The sequence below is a fragment of the Marmota monax genome, unplaced genomic scaffold (genome assembly GCF_021218885.2).
Source record: "Marmota monax isolate L192 unplaced genomic scaffold, Marmota_monax_Labrador192_F-V1.1 WCK01_AAM20220418_F8-fsc00029, whole genome shotgun sequence".
Lineage (NCBI taxonomy): Eukaryota > Metazoa > Chordata > Mammalia > Rodentia > Sciuridae > Marmota > Marmota monax.
This window is the reverse complement of record NW_026693024.1, coordinates 646,722-669,646: the sequence shown is the minus strand read 5'-3', so window position 1 is coordinate 669,646 and position 22,925 is coordinate 646,722. Positions and strand designations below refer to the sequence as shown.

Below are 22,925 nucleotides of genomic sequence, written 5' to 3'. Positions count from 1 at the left end.
GCTGGGCATTTAATCCAGAGTGCTTCACTCCTGAGCTGCGTCGCCAGCCCTTTTTATTTTTTTATTTTGAGACAGGGCTTGCCAACTTGCCAAGTTGGTGGTCTCGAACTTTTGATCCTCCTATCTCATCCTCCTGAGTCTTTAGAATTATAGGTGTTCTCTTTTTATTGAAGTTTATTGGCTGATAACAGTTTAGTATTTTTAATGCTTTTTTTATTTGCTTATACAAATGAAAGCTTAGTAAAGTTTTCTCAGAGATGATCTATAGTTCATAGATGGAGATTATTTCTTGTGAAATAGCTAAGAGTGACCTTTGTTATTAAAATAGATAAAATAAAATCCTAAAACTGGTAAGTACTTTTAAAATATACTGAAGTATTTATTATTTACACTATTTTACTTTTTCTTTTGCCTTTAGGTAGGCAGCTCATATTTTTTTATTCTGTGTTTCTAGGTTAGCATGGCCTCACTGAAAGAACTAGACCAAAGACTCTTTGAAAATTACATTGAGCTGAAAGCAGATCCAATCGTTGGCTCCTTGGAACCTGGAATTTATGCAGGCTATTTTGACTGGAAAGACTGCCTACCTCCAACAGGTAAGTAAACACAGTAACTGAAGTTTTAAAAGTAATTGAGTGCATCTATGCTAATAGTAGATATAGATGTGCTTTTGTCAATTAATATATGCTTAGAATGCTTTTCTCTTTATTCAAATTTTTTTTCATTCTTACTGAGGGTGGGAGATGAGTTTTATTTCAACTTATTAGCTCAAACCCATCTTTTTTGATAGTTTGGAATTTAGTACACTTTTTTTTTTTGGCAGTGCTGATTGAACTCAGACTCATGCATGCTAGGCAAGTGCTCTACTGCTGAGCTATACCCCAGTCCATTTTTTTAATTATTAATGCTCTATGGGGGCTGGGGTTGTGGCTTAGTGGTGGAGTGCTTTCCTAGCATGTGTGAGGCACTGAGAAAATTAATTTACCTTATTTATAATCATTGAACATTCTAATAATACATACTTGTTCTCTATCATACTTGTTTTTTGATAGATACAATAGAGTGACTATGGGTGACATTTTCATGCAGTGACCTTGTGACCATCATCAAAAAAGTTATTTAAGAAAACTAGTCAGTTCTGTTTAAGACCTCATTATTGATGCTAAAAAAGTGAATAGAAGGAAAATGTGTAGGACTAAGATTATTCTAGTAATTCAGCAAAGAAAATTTAGCTACACAAGGATGACTGACATATACCACTGTTATCTTTGTGATTTTATTTGAAAATTGCTTAAATCACTTTATAATATATGTCTTAAAAATCATTATTGCTGTTTGAATCAAATAAATTTTTTGATTGATCAAATAGTTGTTTCCTTTTACAAAATAATGTGGGATACATAAAACCAAGTTATCTATTAACATTTTTTATAGAAGTGGTCTTATATAGAAATGTCATGCTTGTACTAGACATATATAGAAATGTCATGCTTGTACTATACATCTATGTATGTATATCCAAAAAGAACCCATGTAACATGGGTTCTTTTTGGATATACATACATAGATGTAATAGTGAATTATTAACAAGTTTGGCTTAATCTTCGTTCTTTTAATTAATCACTGTATTTGTCTTTTGTTTTCTTATTATGTAATGATTTCATTAGATGGTAATAAAATGTGTTCATATGTATTGATACCAAAAACAATCATAAATAATATTGTATGTGACCACAGTAACTTAGTTTTCTGAAATTATGATCATTGTAGTTATATCCTTATACCTTCATCTTGCCATCTTGATCTTTTTCCCTGTAATCTCCATTACTTTTCTGTAGTCATACTTTGTGTGCCCCAAATGGATTACAGTTCATACTCAAAACTATTTCCTTTTTTTAAAGTCTAAATCAGATCCAGTTAGAATCTTGTTTATAATTTTTTCAGTATTTTCCCATCATACACTCAGCTTCATGAAGCTTTGATATGTGGGCTTCTGCCCCTATATCGTAGCACCTCACCTTAAGACCTCTGTCCAGCTGCCTCTACCTCTACCTTTTTGAAAATCATATCCCTCTGAAATGTAAATTGGATCCTTTCCATCCCCTAATCTAAACTCTTAAGCAGTGCCAAGGCCCTGTATATACTCACCTATGCTTGCCATATGCCCTTCTTCTTTCCATGTACCTCCAGCAGGCAACAAGCATCAAAGCCCTGTGTCCACTCCCTTCCCTCTAGCTTCACTCTCTATCCTGCTTACTCCAGCCCTTCCCTGATTTCCTAGATGATTCCTCCTCCTGGAAGCTCTGCCTGACCCCCTTCTACATGTCCTTAGTTGAAGTTGGCATACCTCTAACCTTGTGCTTCTAGAGCAGTTTCCTGTTCTTAGAGTGCTGTATATGTGGGAATTATTTATTATCTTGTCCTTACTGAATACCCTTAGTGCAGGGATCATTTTCACATCTGAGCTCCCAGTGTTTAGCACACAAGATGTTCAGTGTGTGTGTGTGTTGAGTGAATGAAGTTTATTAATATGCAGTCTTTGTACATAAGTGTGTTACTCCTCAGTTTATCTTCCAATTGTTTGCTATATGGTTTTGCTGTGATTTTTCTAAAATTTTTCTTCAGTAGTAAAGTACATCATACAGTATTCATTTCCATGATTATGCTTATTCACTTTTTGATAAATTATACCCAAGAGATTTTCATACTTATTGAAGTGCATTGAAATGAATGTTGTAAATGCTCATTTTCTTGTCTTTTGTTAATTCTCACATGACAGCTGTATGTACTCCCTAAATTTTGGGCAGTTGCATTTTAAACAATCAAGTATATCTAACACATCAGCAATTCTATGCAGCATCACTATGTAAAAGTAATATATTGTTCAGTGAAAGTGTAAACGAGTTTTGTTAAAATTCATATTTCCTTCAATGAGTAACCTATACTAGATATTAAAAGTTAGCACCCAAACAGTTCTTAACCTTATTTTGTGTATGTCCAAGGTGATTAATTTGCTTCAATATTTCTGTGGTGATAGGAACACTCATGACACAACTAATTCCTCCATTACTGCAACAAGTTGGAATTGAGGATCTTATGTCTTCATCAAAAGGTCTAATTGTTATAGAGAAACAGAATTTACTTGCTGCCAATGTGGAAGATGTCTGTTTTTCCTTGACTGGCCCTTTATCATACTTGCCGCTTCTCTTAAAAAACATCAACAGAAGTGCACAGTTCCTCTTGGGGTAGAACATAGATATTCTTTCTCATCATTTTGCCTCTTTAAGAGATATCTTTGGGAAGGAGACTTCCATGAAGTTTTGTACTTCTTGAAGGGCTTTGTTGGGTCGCAGTGCTGGCCATGTGGGTTCTGTGACAGCACTTTAGTGAAAATTAACAAGAGGCAAGGAGTGTGTGAGTGGCAATATCAGGCTAAGAGGGATCTTAGGTGTCCATTGTGTCTAGTTGGATAATAAGACATTTGATGTCCAAGTCCCCCATTGTAACATATTTATTTCATATACCCAAAGTCTATTATCTGTTGTGTTCATGGTTTTCAACCATGTGAAGTCTAAAAATGTAATAGTTTCTATATTTTTTTTCTCTATACAAAATTAAAATTCTGCTGGCTAAATGAGTAACTGGCATGGCTTTTTTTTTTTTTTTTTAAACCCAGCTCAGTTTTTGTTGTTGTTGTTTTTTAGAAAGACAAACTATTTCATAAGCAAATGGCACATGGGACCCTAATGTCAGCAATTTATATACTCTCTCTGATTCCAAAAGCATTTAAGAAGTAGTCCATGTTTGTTTCACTTTTATAAACTGTATTTAGTTCTGTTTTTTGTGTAGTTTTGACTTCATGAGTACACCCGAACCTCAGTCTTGCATAGTCATCTAGTGATTTTTAGTTTGTTTAAAGTTGACTTGAGCTTTGTAAAGTGAACAGTCAAAAGTTTAACTATTAATCTTCTAAAATAATTTCAATTCACAACTTTAATATTTCTTTAGAGTTTTAATCTCCAGAGCCTGAATCTTAAAATCATGTAATTATTTATTGCTGTAGTTAGCATTAAATTTAGTTTTCAATACTCTATGTAGTGATTAAAAAGAAATCCAGTTGATTAATTTCATGATTCAAGAAAAAATATCCGTTAAAGCCATACGTGTGCTTTTTAACCTGGCGGTTGGATATTTAAATTGTTGTCACCTCTTTATTTGTTATGTCAGTAGAGATCATTCTGGCTAGTTCTGAGTCATATAACTGACTGTTCTTAAGATTTTAATTGTTCTGTCATCCATAATTATCAAGAGCGACAGGATTTGCATTCTATAAATTTGAGAATGTTATTGAATTCCATTTTCATATACACATGGGAGTTCATATCTTTATAGTATATTTAAAAATCTTTCTTTTAAATTTTCTCTTAAATACTGGTTTTAGCTATCTTTTCTCTCCAAAAGGCATATAAGTTTAAATTTATATTCATTCATTAAAGGCATATAAAAAATGAATTTAAACTTAATTATTTTATGTAGTAAAACACCTAATTGAATTTTTAATTCAAGTGCTTTTTAATTAATTATAATAATTGAAATTATAATGGGAAGGGGAAGATGGTTTATGTAATTTGTGACATGAATACATCTGAACATTCTAAAAATAATATCATAGTTGACTGCTTACATAAATGGTGCATATAACCAGAGTCGAATAATTTCCCATACATTAGTAATATGTCAGATCACAGTCCCTGTGCTGCTGAGTTTCATTAGTGAGCAAGAGTTATTAGTTGTCTGTTGTCAAAGCAGTGTGCTAGGCAGCATATCTAAGCAAGGCAGAGAGAGAATGTAAATCTTGGGAGACAAAGGCAAATGCATATTTCTTATATGTATGTTTGTTTTATTCAAAACAATTTTAGTTTTAAGATTTTTGCTTTTCAGAAATATCTTGCAAATATTTTAAATAAATTCTGTAAGAGACATTGTATAATTAGGTTATTGCCTGCATCTAATGACTCAAATTAAAAGCTTGGGTCTGGTTTAAAATTTCTAGAGAATAAGAAAAACGCTGGAAGAACAGAGATAAGGAAAAAATGGATATTTGGTTAATTTTTCAAAAAACTTTAAACTAGCAGGCAATGTCAAAGTTTGGTCTTGCTCTCTGAGAAAATTGATCATTAAAATGTTGTGGCTCCATATAAAATAATCATATATTATATTTGTGATATGTTTATGTGAATCATATACACACTTACACATTTGGCCACTGTATCTGCAGGTTATGCATCTGTGGATTCAACCAATCACAAATAAAAAATACTGTATTTGAAAATATTATTGCATCTTACGGAACCCAAACAGACTTTTTTTCTTATTATTATTGTGTAAACAATATAGCCTAACAATAATATACATAGCATTTACTTTGTAGTAGGTAATATAAATAATCTAGAGATAAATATATGGAAGAACATTTATAGGTTTTACACATATCATACTACTTTACATGAAGGACTTGAATATCTGTGGATTTGGTATTCAGTCTCCATTGGGGGAATGTTCTGCAATCAATTCCCCATGGGTACAGAGAGATTTTGGTATTTTTCTACCTACACAGAGAGAGGGAGGGACATACACATTGTTCATGTATTGGTAGAAAATGCTGGTCAAGGAAAAATGCATTCATTTTTCTCATATTTTTATTTAGAAAGACAACATATCAGGTTCATATTTTGTCATATACAAATGTGGCTTGATAAGGGTGGGAAGTAGAATCACAGAAAACTTTAATTTTCTATTTTAAGTTTAGTGTTTGAGGAATATTTGTGAGGAGCATACATTCTTTTTTTCCCCTTCCTTCCCTCCTTCCTTCCTTCCTTCCATCCATCTTTTTTGTAGATAGACACAACACAATGCCTTTATTTTTATGAGGTGCTGAGAATCAAACCGGCCTCCCGCCCGTGCTAGGCAAGTGCTCCACCGCTGAGCCACAATCCCAGCCCCATACATTCTTATTTTTAAAAAGAAATTTTTATCCATGGAGGCAGGATACTCATGAAGAAAAAGTATACATGACACTAATTCATTTTCATCATACACACGAAATTGGTTTGATATGAAAAAGACATACTCATGAATGAAAAAGATACTCATGAATCTAGGTTTCAGCAAGCCATGAAACCATTTTTCCTGATATTCTCTTGGAAGTATATGCTACTTAAATTCAGAATGTCTTCCTATCAGTTTAGAGGGAAGCCTGGAGTCACTGCAGGTGTATTTTCTTTTTTTTAAAGAGAGAGAGAATTTTTTTAATATTTATTTTGTTTTAGTTTTCGGCAGACACAACATCTTTGTTTGTATGTGGTGCTGAGGATCGAACCGGGGCTGCACACATGCCAGGCGAGCGCGATACCGCTTGAGCCACATCCTCATCCCTTCTTTTTTAAACAATGTGTAATACTTTGTTAACCATTTGAAAATGGAGGAATAAAACTAGTGAAGTTAGCTTATGTAACACTGTTACATTATACTTACAAAGTTTCTACAATGCTTTTTGTGTATCTTGTGATAGAAGCATCCTCAGATTAATGACAAAATTTAGCATGCTTTACTAGTGCTTCCTCAGAACCAAAAATATAAGTTTCAGAGAAATTCTTGTTCCAGCAATAGTAGAAAACTTATCAGGTATCTCCTTCCACAGTTAAATTGTAAACTCTGCACAGAAAGTAGAAGCACAGAAGAGCCATCAAAACCAGAAACTGGAAGGGGGTGCTTCAGTGAAATTGTAGAAACCAAAGCAAGTCTTTCCACGGCTTCCCTTTAGGGCTCTCTCCAGGTTGTAGCACCTGTGGCTAGCACTCAAGCAGAAAGCCACAGATAAGTAAGACAGGGAATACAGCTGATGAAAGTAATACTAGATGGAAACTCAAATCTAAAGAAAAGATTGACACATGAGTAAATGAAAAAAGCAAACTTTGCTTTTGTCACTAATTAAAAAAAATGATTGTTTGATGCAAGAAAAAGCCATATATTCATTAAACTGAATTCACAATCAAAAAGTTTTCTTTGTAGAAAATTCCCTATTTAAACACTTTTACTGATAAATTCTGTGAAACATTTAAGGAAGAAATAGTAACAGTTTTACACAAATTTTACCAGAAAATGTTGGTGGAAGAAATCTCATTTTTTAATATTGAATATTGAATCTCATTTTATGAGGTCTGCACAATCCCAAACTGAAATCTGGCAAGAATACTACAAGGAAAGAAAATTACACCCCAATCTACCTCATGAACGTTGGAAGAAAAAATTTTTTACAATTATTTTTAGCAATTCAGATAAAGTGACATTATACATATAATGGAGTACTAATACATTAGGACCAAGCAAGGTTTATTTCAGATATGAAAGGCTTGTGCAATGTTTGAAAATTAATCACTATATTAATAGCCTGAGAAAGAAAAGCCATATAACCTTTGCCTCTCAGCAGAGGTAAAGAAAATATTTCACAAAAGCCCAACATTAATTCATCATAAAAAGTCTCAGCCAATTAGATATAGAAGGAAACTTCCTAAACCTGATAAAAGGATCTACAAAAGTCCTGTGGCTAAAATAAGATAATGAAACATGAAATACTTCCCACTAGCATCAGAAAGGAGACAGAGGTGTCTACTCTATTTCTGTTCAGTATTATCCTGGAGGTCCTAGTTATTGTCATAATGCAGGAAAAAAAACAACAACATAAGATTGGTGGGAGTGGGGAAAGGTTGTATTAGTTGTTAGTGACATTTTTGTCATTGTGACCAAAATACTTGACAAGAACCACTTAGAGGAAGAAAAGTTCTTTTGACACACTCTTTCAGAGTTTCAGTTTATGATCAGCCAACTAACTCCCTCACTCTGCCCAAAGTGAGGTGAACGTTATGTCAGATAGGTATGGCATAGGAGTGTTGCTCTGTTCCTGGCAGCTGGGAAATACAGAGAGGGAGGGGAAGGGCCTCAGGAACCCTTCCAAGGCACACCACCCAGTGACCCACCTCCTCTAGTCATGCCCTACCTGCCTATAGTTACCATCCAGTTACTTCATTCTAAGATGGACTGATTAGGTTTTAGCTCTCATCATCTAATCATTTCACCTCTGAATACTCCTGCATTAATACAAGCTTTTAGGGAACACCTCATATCCAAACCATAACAAAGAGAGGTAAATAGGGAGCCTACACCCTGGGAACAAATCTTTACTCCTCACACTTCAGATAGAGCCCTAATATCCAGAGTATACAAAGAACTCCAAAAATTAGACAATAAGAGAACAAACAACCCAATCAACAAATGGGCCAAGGACCTGAACAGACACTTCTCAGAGGAAGACATACAGTCAATCAAAAAGTACATGAAAAAATGCTCACCATCTCTAGCAGTCAGAGAAATGCAAATCAAAACCACCCTAAGATACCATCTCACTCCAGTAAGACTGGCAGCCATTATGAAGTCAAACAACAACAAGTGCTGGCGAGGATGTGGGGAAAAGGGTACTCTTGTACATTGCTGGTGGGACTGCAAACTGGTGCAGCCAATTTGGAAAGCAGTATGGAGATTCCTGGGAAAGCTGGGAATGGAACCACCATTTGACCCAGCTATTGCCCTTCTCGGACTATTCCCTGAAGACCTTAAAAGAGCGTACTACAGGGATACTGCTACATCGATGTTCATAGCAGCACAATTCACAATTGCTAGACTGTGGAACCAACCCAGATGCCCTTCAATAGATGAATGGATAAAAAAAATGTGGCATTTATACACAATGGAGTATTATACAGCACTAAAAAATGACAAAATCATGGAATTTGCAGGGAAATGGATGGCACTAGAGCAGATTATGCTAAGTGAAGCTAGCCAATCCCTAAAAAACAAATACCAAATGTCTTCTTTGATACAATGAGAGCAACTAAGAACAAAGCAGGAAGGAAGAGCAGGAAGAAAAGATTAACATTAAACAGATACATGAGGTGGGAGGGAAAGGGAGAGAAAAGGGAAATTGCATGGTAATGGAGGGAGATCCTCATTGTTATACAAAATTACATATAAGAGGTTGTGAGGGGAATGGGAAAATAAACAAGGAGAGAAATGAATTACAGTAGATGGGGTAGAGAGAGAAGATGGGAGGGGAGGGGAGGGGAGATAGTAGAGGATAGGAAAGGTAGCAGAATACAACAGTTACTAATAGGGCATTATGTAAAAATGTGGATGTGTAACCGACGTGATTCTGCAATCTGTATTTGGGGTAAAATTGGGAGTTCAAAACCCACCTGAATCAAATGTATGAAATATGATATGTCAAGAGCTTTGTAATGTTTTGAACAACCAATAAAAATAAAATAAAATAAAAAGATTCAAGTGTTATTAAATAAAAAAAAAGATAAAATTGTTTTTATTCGAAGACAATGTCACTGTTTATATAGAATATTCTAAGGAATCTATAAAATTATTGTAATTAATAATTGAATTTATAGGATCTCAGGATATAGAATCAACATGCAAAATTCAGTTATATTTAACATAAAACAGTTAAATATAGCAAAAAATTGAAAATAAAATTTTAATAATTCCTTTTATGGTATCATTAAATGCTTAAAGAATAAGGAATAAATCAAACAAAATACATTTAGGACTTCACTGGAAATGGAAAATTACTACTGAATGTAATTTCATTAAATAAAACTAAAATAAATGAATATATAAACTGTGTTTTTGCATTGGAAATCTCAATATTAAGAAGTCAGATCTCTCAAATTGATCTGTAGATACAGTGCATTACCAACCCAATTCTCAGTATCTTTTTTTGGGGGGTAGGGGTGGGGAGTAATTAATAGGTGGTTCCAAAATTTATTTGGAAAAATGAGGGTTTTGAATAACCCAGAGATTCTTAATGAAGGACAGGAAGTCGGTGTGTTCACACTGCTTGGTGTAAAGACTTGGTAGAGCTACTCTAATGAAACTTTAGTATTAGCATAAGGACAAATAGATCAGTGGAACAGAAAGAACACATGTATACATGGTCAGTTATTTTGACAAGGCACTAAAGCATGTCCATGGCAAAAGGAAATGTTAACAGATATGTTGCAACAGGTGAATAAAAACAGCTTTTTTAAAAAGAAAAAAAAAACACAAAAGGCCAGTAACAGATTGAGAATAAACAGCAGCATTTATAATCAGGGAAAGGCAAAGAAAATCATAGTGAAATACTACTTCAGACTCATGAGAACAGCTAAAATTAAGAGACTGGGAATACTAATGTTGGCAAAGGATGTGGAACAACTAGAACTCTAGTATTGTTAGTGCATTCATCAGTTTTCCATCACTGTGATAAGATAACTGAGAATAATCAACTAAAAGCAGGAAAGGTTTGACTCAAGGTTTTAAACGTTTCAGTTCATGGTTGACTGGCTTCATTAATTCTGGGCCTGTGATGAGATAGTACATTATGGCTGAAGACATGTTGTAGTAAAGCTTCTCACTCTGTGATGACTAGGACTGGGGGGAAGAGAGGCAGGAAGAAAATGTACCTTCAAAGGTCTGCTCCCAGTGACCTTCCTCCAACTAGGCCCCATCTCCTAAAGGTTGTACCATCTCCTACTAGGGCCACAGGCTGGCAGCCAAGCCTTTTGTGTGAAGTCTATGTCTATCCAAACCATAACATTTCACCTCTGGCCTCCAAAGGCTCATGTCCATCTCATAATGCAAAATGCATCTATTCCTCTCCTCTGAGATTCAAGGAAACTCTTAGCTGTAAAGATCAAAGGACAAATTATATACTTCAAACATACAATGGCACAATTCCTTTTAAAAATGGGAATAACAGGAAAATAACAAAGAAAGATTGGGCAAAACCCAAACCCAGCAGGGCAAATATTAAATTCTGTAGTTCCATGTTCAGCATCCAGGGCATGATGTGAGCTACAAAGGACTTGGATGGCTCTTCCACTATAGTCTTGTCAGCTATAGCCCATGTGGTCACTCTTGGGCTTGTAATGGGATTATCGCCCAGTAAAACAGGGCACTGTTCAGCAGGAAACAGCTTTTATTAGTGTCAACACTTGCCCAGTGGATTATATCTAAAGGCTGAGCCTGGAATGCAGCATGGTGTGTCTCTTGCAAGTTCTTTTGTCTCCCATATAAGACAATACACATTCTGATTGGGTATTCTCATACTATAGAGTTGCAACTAAAGTTGCAACAGCTTCTTACATAACTGAGTTATGACAGAGTCATAACAGATTTGCAGCAGTGTTGGCAAGCACACTGAATGCCACGTTTCCTTTTCTTTGTTCTGAAATGAGAGCCCCTCCACAGGTTAGCTCGCATTGCCTACAGATTCCTTGGCAGATGTTCCACAATCTTGGCATCTCTAATTTCCTGGGGTTTCCATTGCAGCTTTGGGCATCACTCTCATAGTTTTCACATATCATGCTTTCAGGGGTTACCTGTAGGGACCTTGACCCTGCCGTCTACTGCCTGGCCTCCCAGGCTTTCCTTTGAAATCTCAGTGGACGCCTACATAATCATAAGACTCTTACATTCCGAATGCCTGCAAAACCAGAACTTCGTGGATTATGTTAAGTTGAGCCACCAGCTCAGGCAGCAGCAGGGACTGCTTGGGCCATGGCTTTGGTGACCTCTGAGTGCCTGGATAGCTGAACATGGTGAAATAAGTCCTGGGGCAACAACTTCTGAGTTGTTGTGGAAGCTATTGTGGGAGCAGGGTGCCCAAGGGCTTCTTCTCAGATGAATGGTTTATACCTTTTAACACCTTTGAGTCTGGGAGGGATAGAGTCTTACTTATTCCTTAGAAGTCCTCTAGGCATCTTTTCTATGTCCCTTTGCAAAGTGACTTGCTTCTTTTTAATATTACTGATCTCTTTAACAATCACACTCTCCTTGCCTAAAAGTTTACACTCATTTCTTTCCTGCAAGTTTTCAGACATTTCTTCTCTACTTTTTGTTCCTGATTCTCACTGTAAATCTGACTAATGCAACCAGCAAGCCTGAAAGCGTGCTGCTTTTAAATTTCCTCTGTTAAATTACTTAGTCTATCACCTTTAAATTCACCCTCACTTAGAGTGACTTGGACAAAATGTAGACAAGTTCTTTGCCAGAATGTAACATGAATGACTTCTGGTCCATTTCCCAGTAGAATCCTCATTTCCATCTGAACTCTCATGCATTCCCATTGGCATTCTCTCATTCTCTTCTTAGCTTCTTAGCTTCCACCAAAATTGCCCATGAAGCTCTGCTTACATCATTCTAAGCTTTTCTAGCCCACTTCTCCAGACGTTTCTGACTTCCTCCCCCAAACCAATTACAAAGGTTTCCAGATCTCATGGCCAGGTATAACCACAGCAATAGCCCCTCTTCAGTACCAATTTTCTGTGTTAGAATTCTGTTGCTGTGTAAGAATACCTGAAAAACTCAACTTACAGTAGGAAAGGTTTATTTTGGTTTACAATTTCTGAGGTTTTAGTCCATGGTTAGCCAGCTTCATTATTTCTGGGCTTATGGTGAGGCAGAACATTATGGCAGAAGGACTATAGAACAAAACTGCTCACCTGATGGTGGCCCGAAACAAATCTGGGACAGGGACAAAATATATTTTTCAAAGGCCTGCTTATTCCCAGTGACCTGCTTCCTCAAACTAGGCCCTACTTCCTAAAGGTTTAACCACCTCCTAATAGTGCCATAGACTGATGACTTGTTACTCCCTTTAAAGGGAGACATAAGCAAATAAGCTCAAGTACAAGAATACATACTATAGGATTCCATCTAAGTGAAGGTCAAGAACAGGCTGACTAATCCAAGATGGCTAGAGGTGGGTGGTAGTAATGGACCAAACGATGGCAGGAGGGAACTATTAGGGGTGATTGAAATGGTGTGTATCTACCCCGGTGCAGTGGCGTATGCCTGTAGTCCTAGTAGCTTGGGAGGCTGAAGCAGGAGGATTGTGAGTTCAATGCCAGCCTCAGCAAAAGCAAGGCACTAAAAAACTCGGTGAGACCCAGTCTCTAAATAAAATTCGAAATAGGGCTGGGATGTGGCTCAGTGGTTGAGTGCCCCTGAGTTCAATTCCTGGTACCCCTCTACCTCCAAAAAAGAAATGATCTGTATCTTATTTGGATAGTAACTAGAAAGTTGCACACTTGTATCAAATCCCATTGGATTATGCACTAAAGATCTTTGCTTTCACTGTATATGAATTTTACCTCAAAAGAGTTCATTGAGTAGAAAAAAATTTAAAGTCATGCAAGAAAAATTGAATTATGAGGAAAAAAAGCATACAAAAAAGAAAAGGCATAATTAGAAACATAAAGACAAAAAGATATTACATGTAAATTATGTAGGAACAGTTATGGTGTAGGCAAGTTTTAACAACTAGAGGGAGGAGAAGACACAGCTTAATATGGGGCAGTGTATGAATTCTAAAAGTTGTAGGTTGTTTGCAGGTCTACTGTCCAAGTGCTCTGTGATGTTTCTGCTTTAAAGTATCCAGTGAAATGAGAGTTGGAATTACTATAGTATGGTATCCAAAGATAGAAGTGGCAAATTCCTGTGTTCTGAAACTATTACATCTTAAAACCAAACCATATGAGAAAATGGTTGTCAGGATAGACTATATTCTAGAGAAGGGATTAAAGATGGATTTGGGCTGGGGATGTGGCTCAAGCGGTGACGCGCTTGCCTGGCATGCGTGGGGCGCTGGGTTAGATCCTCAGCACCACATAAAAATAAAATAAAGATGTTGTATCCACCGAAAACTGAAAAATAAATATTAAAATATTCTATCTCTCTCTCTCTCTAAAAAAAAAAAGAGGGATTTAATAGCTATCTTCTTATATCTACATTTTTAAAAAGGAAAAGTAGTTTTATATAGCTGGAGAAGGCAGAATTAAAATCACATAGCAGTTATCATTAGAATTTTCAAAAATATGGTCATCCTTATAAGAAATATATATATATATTTTATCAGCAGCAGTGTTCACATCAATGCTGAGTGGCCAGCCACCAGATATTGTTGATCAAAATGGCCTCCAAAGACTTGCAAACTTCTGATTCTGCTGTTTCTAATTGGGGATAATTTAACCTGGCCTGTAATCATAGGATAGATATCTTAAGGAACAAGTAGGATTTGGGATACATCCCAATAATTCAGATGATTTAGGGCACTCAAAACTCCTAGACATTAAAGACCAAATACAAAACAAAAGAAAAATAAAACTAATCAAACTGAAGTTAGATGCTTTAAGGGAAGTTGTTAAGGTAGTGATGGCAATATGGCCTAGTGGGGACTAGATGATGGAGGTGGGACTTTATCATTCTGCTGAAGAGATTAGTTAGGAAGCTATAGAGGAAGTCCTGGGGTGAGGTGAGTGGACTGTGCACTTGGGTGGAATCAGGAAAAAATAAATGAGATTTCCTTTATGATATGTGCTTTATAACAATTAACACAATTATGTACAGTAAGATGTATTTACAACTTGGGGAAGACTGTCTGATAAGCATTTTCATATTTCAGTAAGTAGTGGACCTGGGTTTGTTTGTTTTTCTCTTCTTGCTAGAAGAAATGAAAAATTCAAAACTAAGTTTGTAAAACTTTCTAGAGTAGGAACTTATCTTTTGTATGTGGTTAGAAGTCAAAGGGAAAACATCCATTACTTCAATTCACTTATTTCACTGTACATCACTGCTCAGTTATGTGTATTAGGAACATCGCTTCTTAAACTAAGAAAGCAGATTATCACTTTAGAATCACTTTCTCTGGACCTCAGCCATCTGTGAGTAGCCTCATTAGAGGCCCGCTCTGGTAGTCACAGATGGCTCTACTGGGCATGTAGAAGGCTGCAGCCAGGCTAATTTCTTCACAAGATGACCTCTCTACATAATTATACCATTGCTACGTCTGATAGTTCTTCCCAATAGATACCTGAATAAGGATTATAAGAAATTGTTCTTTCCACTGAGTATATTGTTTTCTCAATAAAACAAATTTATAACCACTTATCCCCTCCACTTGATATAATGAAACTTGAAGTTCTCTTCCTCTGGCTTCCTTTTTTTCCCTGGTTAAAGCATTTAAGTAACTTTCACTGCAATGTCTTAGTCCTGATCAGTTTTGCTCCCCTAGCATACATACCTAACACTATGTTCAAATAATAACACTTTATTCAGAATATAAATTTAATGTGAAATAGACATAGTTTTCATTCAAGAGAGTACTTTTTTTCAGTGCTGGGTATTGAAGCCAGGACCTTGCAATTGCAAGCAAGTGTTTTACCACTGATCCATACCCCAGTCCCTAAATTCCATTTTTAAAAGGAATTTGGGAGGGCTGGGGATGTGGCTCAAGCAGTAGCGTGCTCGCCTACATGCATGCGGCCCGGGTTCAATCCTCAACACCACATACAAACAAACATGTTGTGTCCGCCGAAAACTGAAAAATAAATATTTAAAAAATTCTCCTCTCTCTCTCTCTCTTTTTTTTAAAAAAGGAATTTGGGAAACAGCAATTCAATCACAAAATCCTTGAGATCACCAGTACAAATTTAAGGACCTAATTATGCTTTGCACACTGGCCAAATTAAACTACACATTCATGCCCTGTTTAAATTTAATTCACAGATACAGAAATATACATATTTAGAACATTAAGACTAGAATAAAATGAAAATCAGTATGTTAATCTGTATATTCAAAGTTTTTAATTTGTCTATTTGTATGGTTTTATTTCCTCCAACATTTTTCTCTTCATACTAAATTTTGTAATTTTAAAAATATTTAAAATTTGACTCTGTGTACAGAGTAAGTCAGACTTGCAAGTAAGATTTGTAAGCAACTAAGACATTGCAGTGAAAGTTAATTAAATGGTTTAATCAGGGCAGAAAAATAAGCTAGAAGAGAACTTCAAGTTTCATTATGTCAAGCAGAGGGGATAACTTCCATTATAAATTTGTTTTATTGATAAAAAAGTAAAAGTAAACAAGTAAGACTTGCTCCTGTACACAGAACTCAGGTTTTGTCTGTGCTGTTTGCCCATATCATTAAATTTTCATCTTTATTTAAACATTAGTCTCATCAGCTGTTAAACTTTAACAACTTGTAGGGAAAATCTTTTTCCGAAAATTTCTGGAGAGTTTACTAAAATGCATTTTATGTACTGGCACAGAGAGGTATATACAGGTTTGTTGCAATATTGCTTTCTGGCTTATTCTTCATCTTAGTTCCTTTGAACTGCTATAAGAAAATAGCACCAATTGGGTAATTTATAAAGAACAGAAATTTACTTCTCAGTTCTGGAGGCTGGAAAGTCCAAGATGAAGGTGACAGCAGATTCAATGTCTGGTGAGGCCTGCTGTCCACTTCCAAGATGACACCTTGTTGCTGCGGTGGACAAACCCTGTATCTTCACATGGTAGAAGGGGTGGAGGGTTTCATTTGCCACTCAAACCCTTTTAATAAGGCACTAATCCACTTCCATTTCTAAATAATGTTACTAAGAGTTAATGTTCCTTATAATTAATATGATATACTCTGTTAATTGTGATTAATGATAATTAATAATTAGTGATAATTAATGAGATAATGATTATAATGTTTACTTTGGTAAATCTAGAGAACCAGTTCTAGGTGTGCAGGCAAAAATATGAGCTGATCTCAGCAAATATAAAACTTGTGGTGTTCTAATAATATACAAAGAAAGCATTATTTCAGTGTTAATTCCTATTCCAAATAAAACACCTCAGCCAACAATTCAGGGATGAGCTATAAGGAAGATTTATAAAACTATAACTTTGAAGTGTTTTTCTCTCCATAACCAAGTCCTGGCTTTTTGGATGATGGAATCCAGATCGATAATGCCCTCCTTTCCACCTGTGTGCTTCCATCCTTCCCATATTATGTGCTCCTTAGCCTCTGGAGGCTAATTAAACTTGCTTTCACACTCTACTCTGTGATCTCTTGAGGCTCGTTCTTCTCCTCTCTTCTCTGGTCAGGTCTTGACATCTTCCTCTCCATAGCCTTTTTCTTATCAAAATTGAAAGTCACTCAAGTATCTTAAAAAATATAATAAGCAAACCTTGTTTCATCCCCTTTAGCTGCACTTGGACATTGCATTTTACCCTTGTAGTCAAGACTTTGAAAAAAACTGCTTCAGATCACACTCTCCCTCCTCCTTTGGGTGCTTGTCGCGACCCCCTCGCCAGCAAGGAAGACACGACACAGGATTCTTCTTTCAGCGGTTTATTCAGGCCTTAACTCTAGTTTTCTCTCAAGCGCTCTCTCTCCCTCACGCACCCCCACACAGCCTAATAAAGCTTACTCAAGTCCAATCCAAAGCTGCCACGCGGGGTTTTCTCATTGGGTACTGAGGGACAGCGCGCCAATACTCCCAAATAAGGAGTTGTTTACCAAGATCCACAACGGAAACCGGCGCCATCTTCTAATGGTGTCAACGGTTTAGAAACACGGCTCACCACAGTTCCCCCTTATTTCTTAAAAAACAATGCAGGCGAAAGTAGAGGTCCTATCCCACTGTGCAAACATGGCTGCAATGTATGGCTCAGTCCCAAGGAGGCGCCTTCCCTAGATCTGACACCATATCAGCCGACGCCTTTTTTCGTGGGACGGGGCTTGGACGCCAAACCCGTATGCAATAGGACATGCTTCCCTTGAGGTCCGGAGACCGGATCACTCAAGTGCAGTGCCTTGCCTCGCATCCTGCATCGTGATGACGGCGAAAAGGAAGGGGGATTTTACAAGTAGCCGGTCAGTGACTATGAGGTTGGAAGTGGCAACACCATCTCTCAGCCCCTGAGAAAACGAAGGGTCCAAAGCATAAAGTGCAGCGCCAGCATGGAAGCCCACCTGCGTGCAATGGCAACAAGGCCTGCAGAGTGCATGGGCCTTCCATAACTGGGAAGCATAATTGGGAAAGCAGGAAGAGGAGGGCATGCCAATCCCAGTGCAATGTCAAAGATAACTTGGGGTGCAATGGCCAAAACCCAGGAAATTATTGCTTAAGTTGCGCAAGCCAAACTTGTGGAGAGACACCATTCTCTAGGGCTGCAAAAGCCTGGACGATCATAGCCTTTTCTTGGCTATGTCGAGCTCTTAGGCGACAGAAAAGCCACAGACAAAGGACAACCCCAAAACAACACATCGCTCCAAAAATGCCTACTCCCACCCATTCCTTAAAGAAAGAAAAAGCAGAAGACAACCAATTCGTAAATTGGCCCAATGTCACAGGGTCCACACGAGTGTTGTTCAACATGGCAATTTGTGTCAGTTGGGTCTGGATCAACTTCTCTGCTTCCATGGATCAGTTTCTGGCCAGGTACTGTCCAATAATTTGAGAGGTATTCCTGGAATCATTAAATCTGAGAGATGTTATACATAGATGTGCACGATGATCAACACAACCCAAATGTACTAGGTCTGACAATTCCTCAATCTGAGCTTGGAGGAGATCCACCCTTTGATTAACGGCCAAAATTCCTGATAAAATATGTTGATTGATTTTACTTTGAGACTCTAAAATGTTGGAAGTTTGTTGGATGACCTGATTAACCGTGGCCGCAGTCTGCACTTGACTAGCCATGGCCACTCCAGCAGTGACCACTGCAGCAGCAGACACTGCAACCGCTGTCACAATAGCTGCCGTGATTCCAAAATCCCTACGGCTCCTGAGCACCTCAAAAATAGGGAAGGAGTCCGGATCCTCAGTAACCGGAATCGGGACGAAAGTCAGGACCTTCATAACAACTGCCGTGCTCCAAGATCCATTCCAACACTCAGACAAGACACATGTACAATTAGAACAGTCAATCATTTCTGATCCTGTAGTATTGGTATCATTGGTCAAAAGGAACAGAAACGGAGAATGAAGGCAGACTGCTGCAGAGGGCAGTGTAGCATTGGACACCTGAGAATTGTATGAAATGTTTTTAAGCCTCCTACCATTAACGGTGTCCTGTACAGAGCCAGACACATTAAACAGCCAGCTCTGGACTCCTCTCAATTGGGCCAGAGCAGAGACATCGGCTGTGGCCCCCTTTAACATAAATGCTCTCCAATCCAGATACTTTCCTGGAGAAACACAGGCACGCACCAGGCTCGCCCAATCAGACGGAGTCATACAAAAGCGAGAAAGGCCCTCCACCTGGGTAAGTGTAAATGCAGCATCCACACCATAGGTTCGGACTGATTCAGCCAATGTCTTGACAATTTTAAAGTCAAGGGGTTCATGATATTGCCCCCGATTGGCATCTTGAAACACAGGGAATGCTAGACCCATGTCCAAATGAACCTTTCTCCATGTTTGTGCATGAAACGTCCTATTGGATCCTGGGTTAGGATAGGGTGGAGGGTCAGGAGGAATCTCCAAAGCATCCTTCCCCTCTTCCTCATATCCCACATCTGTCTTTGGGTACTTATGTTCTGTGTAGACAGCCTTACAGGGATCACCTCGCCCTTTAGTTTCACCATTTCCCCTTTTCTCTCTAGCTTGCCGTGATAGCAACTCCAATACTTCCTCATTGTCTGAGCTACTGTCTTCCTCAAGGGCTTTCAATGCAGTCAAATCTGGATAAAGTCTAGTCTTTGGCTGACTTGAACGTTTATCATCTCTATCACTTCCCCCACTCTTAATACTTTCAGCTCCCTCGGACCTCTCCTCATGCAATTGTTCAAGAACCTCCTGTCCTTTGGTTAGGGCATCCTGACATCTACTGTCAGATAAGCAACCCCTTACTAACTTCCATAAAGGAATCACCCCACCTTCGAGGGTCCCTTGTTCGTGTGCAAAATCTAAATCCCTGCCTAGTTTTTCCCAGCTGGGGGTCGTGAGACTGCCCGAGTAAGCAAACCACGGGGCCGCTAGATCTACTTGTTTTAAGAACGTCTGCAAAGTACTCTGTTTAACTTTTAAACCTTTAGATCGTAGCAGTCCATCCAGGGCTAACAGAATAGGGCTAGAAGCAGAGGCGCCCATGGCGTTAATACAGAAAGCGAAAGCAAAGAAATAAAGCGAAAGTCCAAAAAATCCCCGCTCTCTCTGCTTACAGAGGAGCGACCCGCTAATTTTTCCGCGGATTCCCACTTACCTGGGAACTTACCGGTGCACCACCCTGACCGCTAAAAGTTCTGGATCCTGGGATTGAGAGGTATTCGGTTCTCCGCGCGGGCCACCAACTGTCGCGACCCCCTCGCCAGCAAGGAAGACACGACACAGGATTCTTCTTTCAGCGGTTTATTCAGGCCTTAACTCTAGTTTTCTCTCAAGCGCTCTCTCTCCCTCACGCACCCCCACACAGCCTAATAAAGCTTACTCAAGTCCAATCCAAAGCTGCCACGCGGGGTTTTCTCATTGGGTACTGAGGGACAGCGCGCCAATACTCCCAAATAAGGAGTTGTTTACCAAGATCCACAACGGAAACCGGCGCCATCTTCTAATGGCGTCAACGGTTTAGAAACACGGCTCACCACAGGTGCTCACTGACCTGCTCTCCCTACCATCACTGGCCTGTCATATTCACTGTCCCCATCCCTGGACATGCCTCCCTCAGCCTCCAGAGCTGACATGTTCCACTTTATTCTCACCCGCAGTTCTAGGCACCTTCCTTGCCCTTAGCTCATCCCACATCACACTCAGTGAGCTCCAGTTTCTTGCATTCCTGCTGTCTCTGACACACCCTAAATCTCACCACATCTCCATTTCTCATTTCAAAAAGGCCTCCTCTCCAACCCACTGCCCACTCTGTTTCCTCTGTGTTCTTTATCATGGCACTGCTGCCTTTGCCCTGCCTGCCCCACTTGCCACAGTTACAAAAATAACACATACACCATCCAGTTAAAAGGGCTTAGAATATTGTAAAATGCATGTAACACCACGATAAACATATTCCTGGTACTATCTGTTGGGACACTTTTCAGAATCTGTCCTCTTTTCTGAATATGGAATCTGTGTTAGCATTTGGTGAAAGCAATTGTCTCTCTGTTACCCTTCCACTCCTCAATGAGTCGCCTGCTCTGGGTAGTTCAGTGCTGTATGAATTCTCCCTTTGATCAGACCGAACACCAACTGAGTGAACTTAATCTGTGAAGAAATGTCCAAGTCAATAATTTCCCTTTACTGAACTCTAAAGGAAAAGATATTATAACTCCTTCGAGGGGTCTTAATTTCATTTGAAACTTATTGTAAGGTAGTTTGTAATGGTGTTGTATTTGTTGATGAGCAAAGAGCAATTTTACGTATTTCTAAAGGAGGATAATCCTAGTTGGTCATCCTTTTTAAAAATCATTTTTTTTCATGTAGGTTCATATTTTTCAGACATTGTCTCCTTTTTTATAAGCAATTTAACATATTAGAGCCAGTGCAATGAAAACCATTTGGACAATGCTTTGGACATTTGGTTATAATTTCTTTGTCTGCCAAACATTTTTCAATAAAGCTAAATGTTGGCTCTAATAGTCTTAAATGTGAAGACTATTAGAAATGAAATTTATTAACCTTGAGATGGACTGTGGCCTACATATTTTCTTCATTGCATGTCTTATCTGCTGAAGTATTTATTTTATTTTATTATGTATTAAATTGATAGTGGTAAACTATGTTTTTGGCATCAGGATAAACTAATGTACTATTGTGCAAACAATCTTAAGTCATTTTTCAAACTTCTTATTAGAGAAATTTTTAGACACAAAGTAAAACAGAATGGTATAGCAAATCTTTATTTACCTTTTGGCTTTAATAATTATCAGCCCTGCCCAATCTTTTTTTTTTTTTTTTAAATCTATACCACCCTACTCCTCACTGCTTCCAGGAAGTCTCAGGTATTACATCATTTTACCCATGCACAAATCAGAGGCAAATTATTTATTTTTTTTAAGAAACATAAGTAATCATAATACTATTATCAGATCTGAAAAAAAAAAGAAAAACGATTCCTTAATTTCATCATATGCCCATTGTTGAAATGTTCATGTTATTTTATTTTAAATTTACTTATTCTAATTTGTTATACTTTATAGCAGAATGCATTTCAATTCATAATACACATATAGAGCACAGTTTTTTATGTCTCTGGTTGTACACAAAGTAGAGTTACACCACTCCATTGTTGAAATTCTTACAGAGGCTTGTTAGACAGTTTGCTTAAGTTAGGATTCACTCTAGTTACATACGTTTTCCTTTATTCATGCATCTCTTAAGTGGTTTTTAGTCTTATTTATTTATTTATTTTTAGTTTATTAACTCTCTGGGTTCCCTCTTGAGTTTTTTAAATAAATTAGGTCCTTTGTTCTTTAGATTTCCTCACAGTCTAGGTTTTTTAGATTGATTCCTCATGATGTCATTTAACATGTTCCTCCATCTTTGTTGTTTGCTCTAAATTTTGTGGTTAGTAAAGATGCTTTATCAATGTTAGGTTTAATGGGTTTACTTCCATCAAGTCTACACAGTATGTTTGGTCTGTTTGTAGTGTTAAGATGAAAATTAGATTCAAATGTTGTCAGCTTCACCCTTTAAAAGTTGGCCATAAACTTTGCATCTAACAGTTTTAGTACCACTGATAATTTTTCCCATGATCTATTTCATATTAGAGATTATTAATTAATGATTATTTCCTGGAATATAACATAAGTTAAAAAATTCTTTTCATTAATTGTATACTTATTCTGAAGTATAATTTATACTGGAAGTTCAAGGAAATTTTTGATTCTTTCTTTGGCACTTTTCAGAATGAGTTGGTTCCCTAGCATTTCTCAAAAGTCTCAACAAAATATTTGTTTATTTTTTGGAAACTCATGATATGAACACATATGATGAGCTTCAATTCATTTTAGTAGTTAATTTTTTAATCAAATTGTGCCTCCCTTTACCA

General features: G+C 37.4%; 1 protein-coding gene across 6 annotated transcripts in view; it reads left to right on the top strand.

Moving 5' to 3' along the window:
• Exoc2 (exocyst complex component 2) overlaps positions 1-22,925 on the top strand; it is a 252,744-nt gene that overhangs the window by 147,527 nt on the left and 82,292 nt on the right. For 5 of the 6 annotated variants that reach the window (XM_058582342.1, XM_058582341.1, XM_058582340.1 and 2 more), the window contains one exon: positions 455-596. In XM_058582342.1, coding sequence (XP_058438325.1) covers positions 455-596 — 142 coding nt within the window. Of the gene's footprint in view, positions 1-454; positions 597-3,037; positions 4,497-22,925 lie in introns of those variants that run through there. The other variant, XM_046453458.2, reaches the window with a different exon arrangement.